General features: G+C 45.5%; 1 protein-coding gene across 1 annotated transcript in view; it reads right to left on the bottom strand.

The window, feature by feature from the left end:
- Positions 1–12,696, bottom strand: part of LOC120957115 (protein single-minded-like) — a 20,164-nt gene extending 7,468 nt beyond the window's left edge. The window contains exons 1-6 of the mRNA XM_040379136.2: positions 11,602–12,696; positions 5,534–5,728; positions 1,218–2,044; positions 938–1,143; positions 362–468; positions 65–212 (exon numbers count right to left, since the gene is read on the bottom strand). Of these exons, the coding sequence (XP_040235070.2) occupies positions 65–212; positions 362–468; positions 938–1,143; positions 1,218–2,044; positions 5,534–5,708 (1,463 nt within the window). The 5' untranslated portion in view covers positions 5,709–5,728; positions 11,602–12,696. The remainder of the gene's footprint in view (positions 1–64; positions 213–361; positions 469–937; positions 1,144–1,217; positions 2,045–5,533; positions 5,729–11,601) is intronic.

Raw genomic sequence — 12,696 nt, 5'->3', positions numbered from 1 at the left:
ATTAAAACATTGAAATCACACTCCAAGTATTGGGGAAAAATATAAAATCGAAACATCCACTAACCTCAGCACATAGTTCACGCTGACGATGCAGTGCGGACGGGAGGAGCGCGTGTTGTGCACGACCGTGGCGTACGATTGCACCCACGCCCAGCCACCGCCCTTCGTCAGAAAGCGATAGTACTTGGTCGTCACTTGGCCCTTGTACATCACTGTGTTGGAAGTGCGCACCCAAAAGAAGTTAAAAACATAAAAAAGAAAGCCACAAAACAAATTCGGTTAGCTATAGTGAGACTGAAAGCCTGCCGACGTATCGATTACGTCCTATTACGACCGTTAGGACACTCCGCCGCACACTTACACACTTGATGGGAGTAGCGCATGTGAAGTATGTCCGCTGCGTGGACGTACTGGTAGAGCGTTTTCTCGATCAAATCCTGCGGCTCGTAGCCCGTCAGCTGGGCCACTCTGTGGAGAGAAAGAAAAGGCGAACGGCCAAGATTCAGCAATTACCGTCACTACTCTAGGCACCACAAGAGGAGGACGCCGCACCCTATGTATCGTGTTTATTGATTGATTTTTTTTAGAGAGCGAGAAAAGAATCCCTTGATGTAGTTCCCCCTCCAATAACGAGTGTGCTGACGGAGGCTCTAGTAAAACAAGTGCAAAGTGGTTGCCTGTTTTGTTTTTTTTGGTATTCCAACAATAAGTGGCAATAAGCGAGTGGTAGGAGTAATGCTGCAAGTGAGAAACGAGATTCGACACGTTGCAGGGATTTCCGCTGCTTGGCAAACAAACTCGTCCCGCTAGGGTGCGTTACGCGATGAGTCGTTGGCGAGTGAGGGAGAAGTTGAGCGGCACTGGTACGTCATAAAAGTGCCCGATTACAATTTCCCTCAAAGCTCCTCCCGGTGTAACGGGGACAGTGCAAACTTACTTGGCGTCCAGGAAAATCAGCTTCAGATCCATGCTGGCGCGAAACATAAACATGTTCTGGTAGAGCTTGATCTCGGTGATGGCGGACGGGGGTAGCGAGTGGCCGACCGCGACCAGGCCCAGGTTCTGGATGCAGCTGTGCCCTTCGCCGTACGTCGCGTCCCCTGGGTAGATGCGGGCCTTCAGATAGCCGGAACAGTGTATTACCTGCGGAGTGTGGGACATTGGATTTTTTCGTCCGATTCTGAACGCTAGATTGCGTCACCGGATTCAGCACTGACCTTGTAGCCGCTGGTCGTGAGGCCTGCATTTCGCTTCGCCAGCACACACTTCATCCGGAGGAAGAACGTCCGCTCGATCTCGATCGTCTGGTGCTGACCGTAGCTGTGATGGTGATGATGGTGATAGTGGCCGTGGTGGTGATTGTGGTGGTGGTGCGGCGGCTGCGGCATACCGCCGTACCCGCCCGGACCACTCCCGTACACCGCTCCGAGCGGCGAATGTCCACCGTTGCCGCCCATATGCTGCTGCTGCTGCTGCTGCTGGTGGTGCATTCCCGCTTGCATATCGTTGGGCGACTGACCGAGCGGTCCGCCGAGCGTGGTACCGATCGAGCCACCGGACGAAGTGAGACTTTGCGGGGGTGATTCGCCACCGCCCGGATGGTGATGGTGGTGTTGGTGGTGCAGCAGGCTGGCAAACGGCGAGATGGGTGAATCGGTGGTGCCCGTCGGTCCGCCCGCATCCGCTGCTAGCGAGGAGTGCGAGGGTGTCGAGGCGAGGAGCGGACCGGTACCGGGGGACGGTTCCGTACCGTTGCCACCGGCCGGCGGCCCGACGTACATGTTCGGCTGTAGCGACAGCACGGACGTCATCTCGTCCTGGTCGTAGTTGTGGATGTACTCGTAGATCGAGTTGCCGGTCAGCTCGACCTGGCTGAGCCCGAGATGGACCGAGGCCGTCTCGGAGATGTACATGATCTTGCCGTCCGGTGCGACGACAAAGATGAACCCGTCCAGTGTTTGCAGCAGGTGCGATCCGAGCTCCTTGATTGCGAGATCGCGAGGATTGTTCGGGATGTGCTGAGTGCCCCACGCATCGCCGAGACCTGTGGTTTGTTGGGAAGCCGGAGAGTTTGGAGTTGGTAAAAAAATGGTAACAGTTTTACGGCAGGGTGCTAGCTATCTAGCACCCAAACTTGGATAAGTTTTGGGGCGAAATTCGGTATTCCAATGTTGGTAAAGCCTCCTAGACACTGTTATCAGTATCAAATGTACCATGAAGCGCACCAACGACTCCAATCCAACTCCGACTATTGTTAGTTCTATTCCGACTCTGGCAAAATGGGAACCACTAGTTCCGCCCGGAGTCGTAGTCGTCTGGGTCGGAGTTGTAGTCATCTGGTTCGGAGTCGTCGGAGTCGTCAGAGTCGTCCGGAATTGTCCGGCGTCGGAATCATCCGGGGTCGATCAGAGTGGTCGTTTTTTTTTGTCTTTTACTTTGCGCGTGCACTTCGTATACAGGCATTTATTTCCAAAGAATCAGACTAATTCCGGAGAACTCCGGTTCCGGATGACTCCGACTCCGAACGACTTCAAACGACTCCAGGTGACTCCGGACGACTCCGAGCGATTCTGGAAAGCTCCAACACATTTTTCATCACTAATTCTGATAGCATTATCGTCCTATAATGGTGGAGGTATTTAATAAAAATATCTGGCCATCTTCCCGTCTGCTTAGAGAGTATAGTTGTATCGTTTTGTTAAAGCACCAGAAGATTATACATTCCAAGATAGAAGCAAACAACCAAAGGACAATATCATTCAGATAATATTCAATGAAGCGAGTGGTGATCGTCATTAGGCATCATTACATCTTTCAGACACAATTCTATGATAAATATCATAGACAAATAATAATGTTTGTAACCTTGATTTCCCATGTACCGTATTTCGGCGTGTATAATGACACTCTTTAAGGGCAAAACTGATGCTATAATTCATATTTTGTTTGAAAACAGCAATGAATACGAAATGGAGCTATTTTATTATTTGTATGGTTAATCCTTAATTAGAACAATAATTTTACGTTATGAAAAAACTGTTGAATGTTAAATCAAGAGTGTCGTTATACACAATAAAATAAGGTACTGTACTAATAATTGTATAGTCAGCCTTAAAATAGAGGAACTGATGACATCTGCCATAAATAAATTTTCATTTGGCACGGCTACTAGCCGCAGGCCTGCTAAGCAAGACATTGTAGCCAAAGGCTCTTTAAAAAACCTCTTTGTAAATTCCTACCCAACCCACACCACACTAATGATGTGCTGTTCTACGGAACCCTGTGGTCCGATCGATTGTGTATGGTAAAATTAACGTTAACGCCATCTCTTCTTCTTCTTTTTCTTCTTCTTCTTCTTCTTCTTCTTCTTCTTCTTCTTCTTATTCTTCTTATTCTTATTCTTATTCTTATTCTTATTCTTATTCTTATTCTTCTTCTTCTTCTTGATGTAACGTCCAACGTGGACAAGCCAGCGTGTACTTCGAGACTTATTCAATATCTCGCAGACGGATTTTGTCAGCATATGAGGTTTGAACAAACGACGGGCATGTTGTTAAGTCGTGCGAGTTTACAACTGTACCACGGGACCGCTTCGTTTACCATCTCATAACATGGCAATCCCCTATTCTTTATTTGTTAACAATTTTACTAGCATGGCTATCATATATGCCCTTTTTATAAGTGCCTTTATTGAATAATTCATGATACTCATAAACTATCAAAAATCGAAGATTTAAATCGAAAATAACATTGGAAATAATCGAAAATAATTCTTTGATTAATATATTGTGACTACAGCTCTACTGTGCAATTTCAAACCAACTAATAGATAGCAAATATTACTTAAGATATCCACAAGTTATCCACTACGTTGTTTACTTGATCACTATTTTCATTTCATCAATGAATCATCTTACTGAAGTAAATTACATACACGACATAAAACTGTCGTATTCTCGATATTGATTATCTAAACAAAATATAAAACGAGTAATAAACAAGGCAATAACCAATCGAGTATTAATATGCATTGTTTTCATTCAATTCAAACACTTCCCTGGGGGTAATAGCTATCATATATCATAGCCATTAAGAATGTAAACATAAAATGCCTAGGCCCATTATGGCCCAGGTAAACAAAAGTGGTCTAGCATTCAGAGCGTTAAAAATCATCTTAGAATGAACTCACTGTGCGAGAGTATAAATAAATAAAATTTTCTCACTATGAATGACACTAGTGGCGCGAGCTCGGAATCGGACCTATAAAATTTCGAATCACCGTGTTCGGAATCAATTCCGGAGCTGGAATCGGAATCAATGCTGGAATCATTTCCAGAATCGGAATCTGAATTGGGTCCGGAATCAGTTCTAAAGGTTCAGAAGCGAGATCTCCATGAGAATGAGTCGTTTACTATTAAATTTGGATTATTTGAGGCTATCAATACAATCGTAGCAGCATAGGACCTAAACACCTATTCTCATAGAAATGCCAATATTTACTTTTGGAGTTCCGGAGTTAATTCCCATTCCGGAGCTAATTCTGATTCCGAAGTCGATTCTGCAGCCAATTCCGACTCGATTCGATTCCGGACAGATTCTAGAAAACTTTGGAGCTAGTCGGAATCGATTCCGAGGTAAACTTTTTTCCATCACTAAATGACACGCTAATCGCCGCAATGATTTACAGGGTTTTCCAAGCCACTTCAATGTTGAAACTGAAAATTTCAATCACGTTAAATGTATGCTGAATCCTGCACGGGTGAATTCAAGTCTGAAAAGCCAGTTCAATACAAAAAGTTTTGTTTTCAAAATCGTTAAACTATTTTTCAATATCGGTATAAGCCATTTCGATCTGTCAGTTTGGCGGGCTCTCGCCACTATGGGATAGAAGGAAATGCAATACGTCCAAATGTTCAATGATTGATGGTTTGTTTTATTTTAGCATTGAAAACGTGTTTTAACGTGCAAACAACATTTATTAAATTCATTAAAACAAATTAAAACAATTTAACTATTTTAGTTTTGTTCATTTGATGGTTTATATACTGTATTCGTTGGGATGATGCAGAAAACCTCACTCACTGAACATTTTGACGTATTAAATTTCTTTCTATCCCATATTGGCGAGAGCCCGCCAAACTGACAGATCGAAATGGCTTATACCGATATTGAAAAATAGTTTAACGATTTTGAAAAAAAAACTTTTTGTGTTGAACTGGCTTTTCAGACTTGAATTCACCCGTGCAGCTTCCAGCATACATTTAACGTGATTGAAATTTTCAGTTTCAACATTGAAGTGGCTTGGAAAACCCTGTAAAACACACATACTGATTTAACTCTCGAATCTGTTATTAAACGAAGTTGCGTTAAACTTAGATGAGGTGATATTCATCATGAAGATCTGGTGTAATTTGTACATTTGTACAAAGATTTAACTCACCATTTCTGAGCTAACTCACACTAATGAGCGGTTATTGCCATCACTACACCACACTAGCACTAGAGTCAAGCACCCACCCACCCGATAACCTACCTTCCGGGAATACGGCGCGCATCTTCAGGTACGACGTCGTCAGCCGTATGATCGACGCCTTGTCCAGCTGTGACGTGATCGCGCTCGGCAGTGGCAGCAGCTTCGCCAGCTCCAGGAACTCGGCGTTCTCCTTTTCCCGCCTGGACCGGGCGGCATTTTTGCTCTTCTCCTTCATCGCGGACCGTGTCGTTGGACCTGGCGCGTTCGTTGGAAGGCGATCGTAGTGAAACAACAACAAAATAAAAACAGTTGAAAGTTGATATCATTTGATCAGCAGACGAATGGACGAAGTGGTTCTCTCTCTAATGCTCTAGCCGTAACATGTGTTCCCGATTATGCGTACAACTAGCAGCAGGACAGGGCAGAGAGTAAAACCCGCAGAGAACAAAGCGCAACCATGACCTCAGTGTGCAAGTACGCCGTGTTCAACAGTGTCTAGACTTTTTTCTCCTCCCCCTGATGGTTCATGCGCAACAATTACTTTGCAATAGTGCATCACTAAACCGTCCAGGCCTCACAAGTTCGCCCTCACACTCACAGTTCGAAATAAAGCCATAAAATTAGCAACATAATTTATGGCTTATGTCGCATTAAGCAGGGTAAGGAAAGGAAAACAGCTGCCGCGATATTAGCGCGCGTGCGAGAGAGAGGAACCGTTTTGAAATGGCCAGGGCGTAGGAGCGTTAAGAAGCCGCGGACCTTCTACGTACAAGCATGTCAAGATAATTCCCGCTACAAATATGTGCCTATTTTGTGGGCACATTAATCAATGGACACTTTTCCGCTATTATGTACTTGTCAACATCTTGCTCGCCACTTTGTGGTTAAATATAAACAATAACATCTCAACCATTTGTTCACCACCAAATTCTTAACCATTTTGTTCACAAACAAATCAACAACAAAAAGCCACACACAGCCGGATACCCGACCGAACAATTTCCTACAATTACACGGAACACTCACTTTTAGGCATCTTTAGGCACTGCAAAGCTCGTAGCAAACCCTTCACACTCTATCACTGCTAACGGCAAAATGGGAAGATTCGCGACAACACGGTACTGATCGGCTATTTTGCACTGCCCGTTGCGCGATGGTGTGCCGCCAGCGTTGCCAGCACTGCGAAGAACCCACTTGCGCCAAACGGCAACAAAGCGCGCGCAAGTGTCACACCGCAAAGGGTGCCCGTAGAGCTCTGGTCTATTCGCGAGCACGTTGGGACACTAGCGATGTAGCTCGTACACTGTGACGAATCGTTGCCCTCGTAGGGCTACACCACGTACAGTTTCTTCTGTTGCAAAAACTCCCCACCCTATTCCCCTTTCACCTCCATCTAGTATCGGTGAAGTTATGGTAGAATGTTTTACCTACCGCCACACGGTTCCGCTAGGCGCTAGTTCCTTCGCGCTGTTTGTGTATGCGTATGTGTGTGTGTTTTTGCCATATTAGACGAACCGAGATCGTCGCGGTACCGCGAAATTCGCGCCTTGTTTATAAGTTGTAGAACAGTTGGGCTGTCAAATCTTCCGCGCCTCCGATCGCGCCTGCTGTTTCGCAGAGATACCCAACTTCGGTATTCCTGCGATTTTCGCGGTAGCGCGAACCGATTGTTTTCACTTTTTCTGGTGAATTCGTTTGAAAAAACGTGTAGGGAAAAGTGTTTTGTATTTTATTTCGCATAAACTATGTGAAATAACCAATTTGATTCGAAAATTGATAAACATTATTTCTTCTTGGCACATTCAATCGTCACCAGACCTCGGATGGTTCCATACACGAACCGCGATTATCTCGCCTATCTGTCAGATTTTATAACAGAATTGACAGCTCAAGTCATAAGCGATTTTCGCGGTACCGCGACGATCTCGATTCGTCTATTTCCAGCCTTAGACAAGTGTGCCGTGGTGATCAGGTTACGAGTGTGTCACACTTACAAATCTGGTGTATTGTCTACATTTCCCGCAGAGGTTGCTGCGATCTTTGATAAAGACAACCATTGGAGACTGTATGTTCCATGAAAAGTTCCAGAATTCTTCGCTTCAACTTCTCCAACTGCTCGTAATAGCTCGAATTAACGCTCTTTTCCCATCGCAGACGACGGTCAGCTTCAAGAACCTTTCCTTGGAGTACATCTCTTCTTACCATCCCTCCTCTCTCTTTCTTTTCCCAATGCACGTGTGCCTACTGGAGCATATGTTTACCTTTGTAATTTGCCTTCAAACGAATCACTCCCCGTTCAGTGTCATTACCACACACAAACACACACACACACACCCCCCACTGCTTGGAAAAAGCCCCTGTCCGACACGGGGCAGAGGGGCAACCGGGGAAGGGTATGCAAAAAAGGGGGGAAATGTTTTGGGTCTGGGGGCCTCAACTCGGCGACGATAAACAAACCGTGGGCTCAACCGGGGCCACGGGAACTTGCGTCCTCCGCCGCTGGTGCACGGCGCTTACTGAGCTTTGTTTTTCGAAGGGCGCCGACGGAACACTCACACACACACAATTTATTTAGTTTTTTCTGTTTTTTTTATGTTATGGGTTGTGCCGCCAGTTGTGCTGTTAGTGCGTAAAATTGCGACAAAAAGGGAAATATTTTTTTATCTTGCCCAATGTGCCGATAGCTGTGACGGGACGCGTATCCGGCAGAATCATGATATCGGGTAAATGGTACACATTCTTGCTCGTTTTGTTTGGCAGCGCGCGGGATGGGATGCGGGTCAAATGCGTACCCGATCAGACATTCGGTGATCGTATTTTCCCGCACAATCGATGACATGCAAATCACGACAAGGTGAGAAGATCACACAATGAGCCCACTGTTTTTTTTTTTGTTTTGTTTTTTTTTTGGGCAGCTCCAATTCCAAACGACCCTGCCATGCGGGCTTCCTTTTCGTCGAGGTACGCCAGCAGATATAGCCTTGCTCAAAACCGCACCGTCGCAAGACAATGCGCAAGACCCCGGAACCCCTTTTTCCTGAGCAAAGTTTGAAGCTGTTTTCATTAACTGCTGGAACACAGGAATGGTGGTGCAGGACCGCATTAGAAGATGCACACAACAGTTTTGTCGAGTTGATAAAATTAAACCACACACGTCACTGCACCACCTTTCTGAGTGTACGGGAAACTGAAAGATGAGCAAAACTCTCACCTTCACCTCCTGGGTGTACCTGGGCGGGTTGTTAGCGTTCGATTTTTAAGTGGTCGTAAAAATTCAACCTCTATTATCGCCCGGTACGGCTTGCGGCGTTGTTGCAGTGTTGTTTTTTTTTTTGCAAAATTAAGTATCTTTGCAGGCCAACAGATGCGGGGAAGCGAGAGCAGGAAACAGTTTAGTGTGAGATTTATGTACACAAAACGAGAGTTCTGTGGAGGCGTTAAGAAGTGCATGTGCGGTGGCATACCGTCACTAATGTGCAGTTGAATTATGGAGCGGACCCTAAATTGTGTTCCAAAGAAATCGCACGCCAAATTATATCCCAAATTAAACCCGATTAAGCACGGTCTGTGTCTCAGAGAACGTCTTTAGCGTATAGATGAATCAAGTCACAAAATATGGTTTGAAATACATAATGTAAACATCCGTGCCTCACAACGCGTACCTCGTCGTAACCTTCGCCGCTCGGGAAGATTCACCCAGCAGAACGATTTCAAAGTTGCTGGAGAACTTTCTTCCGTCCGTGGCACGGTATCTCGCAATGTCGATGTTGGAAGTCGACGTCCCAAGAAAATGGATACATGGCCTGGGGAGGTTCTGCTAGCTGCTCTGGAGGCTTCGCAACGGTCGATAGTCTTTTACGACTCGAGCGTGCTTCTCTGTAGATTTTCACAAAACAATCAACTTCCTCCAGCTCCACAAATGTAAGCGCAGCTTGCAGCTCCACCAATCCGTCTGTATGACACATTTCAGCTTCAGTAGCAAAACGTCCCGCGCTGCAACGGAAACCGGTCGCCCGCCGTTCTATGTTCTGCGCAACACAAATTGCCTTTGTTTTCGGTTGTTTGACAGTGCCAGCAGCTGAGCCTTGCACAAAACCGCGCGAGCTGGCCATCCGACACCCGGGCGGGTCAAATTACGGCTGGCGGCACGGGCCTATGCCTTGGCTTCTGGCTCTGGCCCGAAAGGACATCGACCGGAATTCGGGTTGTTTGTCCCCGATGCTGCCAGAGGATGCTGCCCGGGCCCGGGCGGGTGCAGCACCCGTTCCGGTTGACCGCCCCGGCACACTCACTAACACATCAGGAGCATTCATGGACTCGGAACATGTTTGAGGGCGGGTAGAATAATTAGGCGTGTTAGAAATTGTATTTCCATACTATACAGCGATGCTCTTACGATGATCTAATCGGACCGATGTTCATGAATCGAAGAAAGCGACAGGCACACATTTGTGTAGAAGCACAATGCCTGCGGGCTTGCGTTGGGCACAAAAGCAGCTCCACTGTGCGACGGCAACAAACCATCGGCAAAACCCTTCTTTTGTCACGTACTCGGTCGCTTCGCATTCGATAAGTTATTTGACACGGGGTTATTATTTTTTTTGTTCGAGCGAAAGGAAACAAAGTTTGAAGCAACTTATTTTTATGATCTCTGGGATCTCTGTTTGCCAATGAACAAAGCACCAACGCAACACTGTTTTTTGATAGCCAGCGAGCTTGTAGCCGGCTCAGTTGTTATTGCTTTTCGCCCCGTAATATGAAACACTTGGCGAAGTAATAAACAAGAGCAATTGAACGTTATGCTTTGGTTCAAATCAAACAAGCAACAACATGCTAAACATAAACGAGCATGGGCTCATAAACATAGTAGTTAATTTATTGATCTCAAACGAAGTGTTTATTCGATTGCTGATTTCCTCACTATTATTAGAATTTTATTTGGAGTCTTAGGGTTTCAATCACAACACCGACTTGGTTTTAAGTGTTTCGAGTACGATAAGGGACGCACGATACAAGTTTAAGTAAGGGAAGAACGATACAAGTTACAGTCAGAATTCTATAGTTATTCCCCATTTGGGGTTTGGGGCTTTGGGGTTTTTCGAGATTTGTCAATATGTTGGCCTAATTTTTGGCTCAAACATAGCTAAATAATGTCATCAACGACGTGTGAGGAAGGTTTTCCAGTAAGTGGTCCGAGGAACTGCCCAGGAAGTCTCAAAATCAGAATATCTGTGTCCTACTTTAGGTGGCCGCTACTGTAGGTCCAGATACATGAAAATGTTGCGGCAACTTTTCAACAAAATGTAACTGAAACAAATGACCTTCTTTTCTGAGACATCTGAGACCGATGGAGAATCTATTCAGGTCCCGTATTATATAAGGAAGAAGTATGGTTTTGATATCAGTTCCAGTACTCGTAGGTATATGTAACAGAATCTGCACGGGGTCAAGATCAGTTCCAGGACCATTACGGGTTCAGTGTAAGTTCTGGAAAGGGTTCGGAATCCTTGGCATTGACCGGTATGATTTTTGGAGCAGTTTCAGTCAAGATATATTCCAGGCCCGATGTGGCAGTGATCTCCAACCTGTGGTCCGTGGCGTGAACAGAAGTGATTTTTTTTTTAAATAGAAAAGCTTAGTAAACTGCACACCGTGCAATTTTTTCCCTTATTTTGCAAGTCTTTTATTAGGCTTTGAAAAAAAGTTGAATTTATTTCCAAAGCTTTATAACTTAAGTGTGGTTAAATTATTAAGAATTAGGCTTGCTATCTGCTAATTGCATTGATTGAATTGAAACTGGAAGCTGCTGGAATAAACTTTAAGGAGCATCCATTTGGTCGTATGGTAAATTCGGTGGGTCATGTGTTGATCGGAGGTGGTTCGATTGTCCTCTCGAGGTTTGTCCTCCAGCAAAGATTAGCTTTTCAATTGAATTGTTTTATGTCTATTTCATTGTTTATTAATGCTCCAAATATGCCATAATATGTCATAATCGTGACTGGATTTTTTAAGGGAAATATTCACTTCAACCCATTAATTGCCCTTTTCACTCGCCGAAGATGAAGCTTCGTTAAATTTTCAACATATTTAGCTTGAAAATTTAATGTGTGCCATTTTTCTCGTTTTACCTCTAAACTCCTTGGCCGAACGAGTCCGATAGTCGCCTCCTCAACAGATCGTGCTCTCGATTTAGTTGACCCGCCGACAAACCGTGGTTGATCGTGGCTCCTGTTCTCGTTGATGCGGTTGTCTATTTAAGCCATTTCTACTGCACCAAACCGTCGCCTTTGTGGCATCACTTCTCGTCACAAGATCAAGATCACGCTCACCTTGAGGCGTTTCATTCGGAACACAACATTAGATATAAAAAAAAAACACTTCACACACTCTACACTTGTGTTTAACTAGCAAAATTGCATCAACAGCCGCAACCACAAAATCACTAAAAGTTCTAACGCAAGACACAAACCTCGCCTGCACGAAATGTGTGTGCACGTTTTGGTCGGAAAATTTCTTACCAGCGTCGGAAACACGCACCGGCGGAACGTTCGTGATCGTCTAAAAACCCGTCCACCGACTGTGTGTGACCGGAGTCTGGGAACGGTTCAGTTTTTCGCTGCTTGGCAGTTCGCTAAACACACACATACACACCGCCACACAGCCGCCAGGATCAATGCCACTTCCGGATTGCCAGTGTGAAACCGGCGCAACCGTGCGTGCCGCATAAACTATGCCACTCTCTTTCGCGCGCACTGGCAACGTTGTGGGCATGTTGGGAGGCGAAAGCAAGCAGTGCGAACAAATAGAGAGGGATGCTGGTGTGGCAACAACAAAGCCAGCATAGCACGGTGCAAAGGACGTGATTCGAGCGTGGAGCAGAGCGAGAGCAGACGAACCAGCGACCGGCCGAGCAGGACGAAGCGAATTGGGCGTGTGAAATAATGCCCTGAAAGCGGAGGGAGTTTTCCATGGAAGTTTTCCAAGGTTTCCAAGGTTGCGCCCAGTCGGCTCCCTCATTGCGTTTTATAACGCGAGCAGTCGTTGCTATACGTTTTTATGGTCTGTACCGAAGTTGGGCCCAAGCGCTGCCGACGATCGTAAAGAGTGCATTAGCGACGGTTCAATGTGAGTAAGTTAATCTTACAGTTGTTTTTAAATTATTCCCACCACATTAAGAGTGCTCTAAAGTTTGATTGACAAGGATCCCCATACAGGGTTTCCCA

The sequence above is a fragment of the Anopheles coluzzii genome, chromosome X, assembly GCF_943734685.1.
Source record: "Anopheles coluzzii chromosome X, AcolN3, whole genome shotgun sequence".
NCBI classification, from domain to species: domain Eukaryota; kingdom Metazoa; phylum Arthropoda; class Insecta; order Diptera; family Culicidae; genus Anopheles; species Anopheles coluzzii.
The sequence above is the reverse complement of the archived record's forward strand: the minus strand, read 5'-3'. Positions and strand labels throughout refer to the sequence as shown.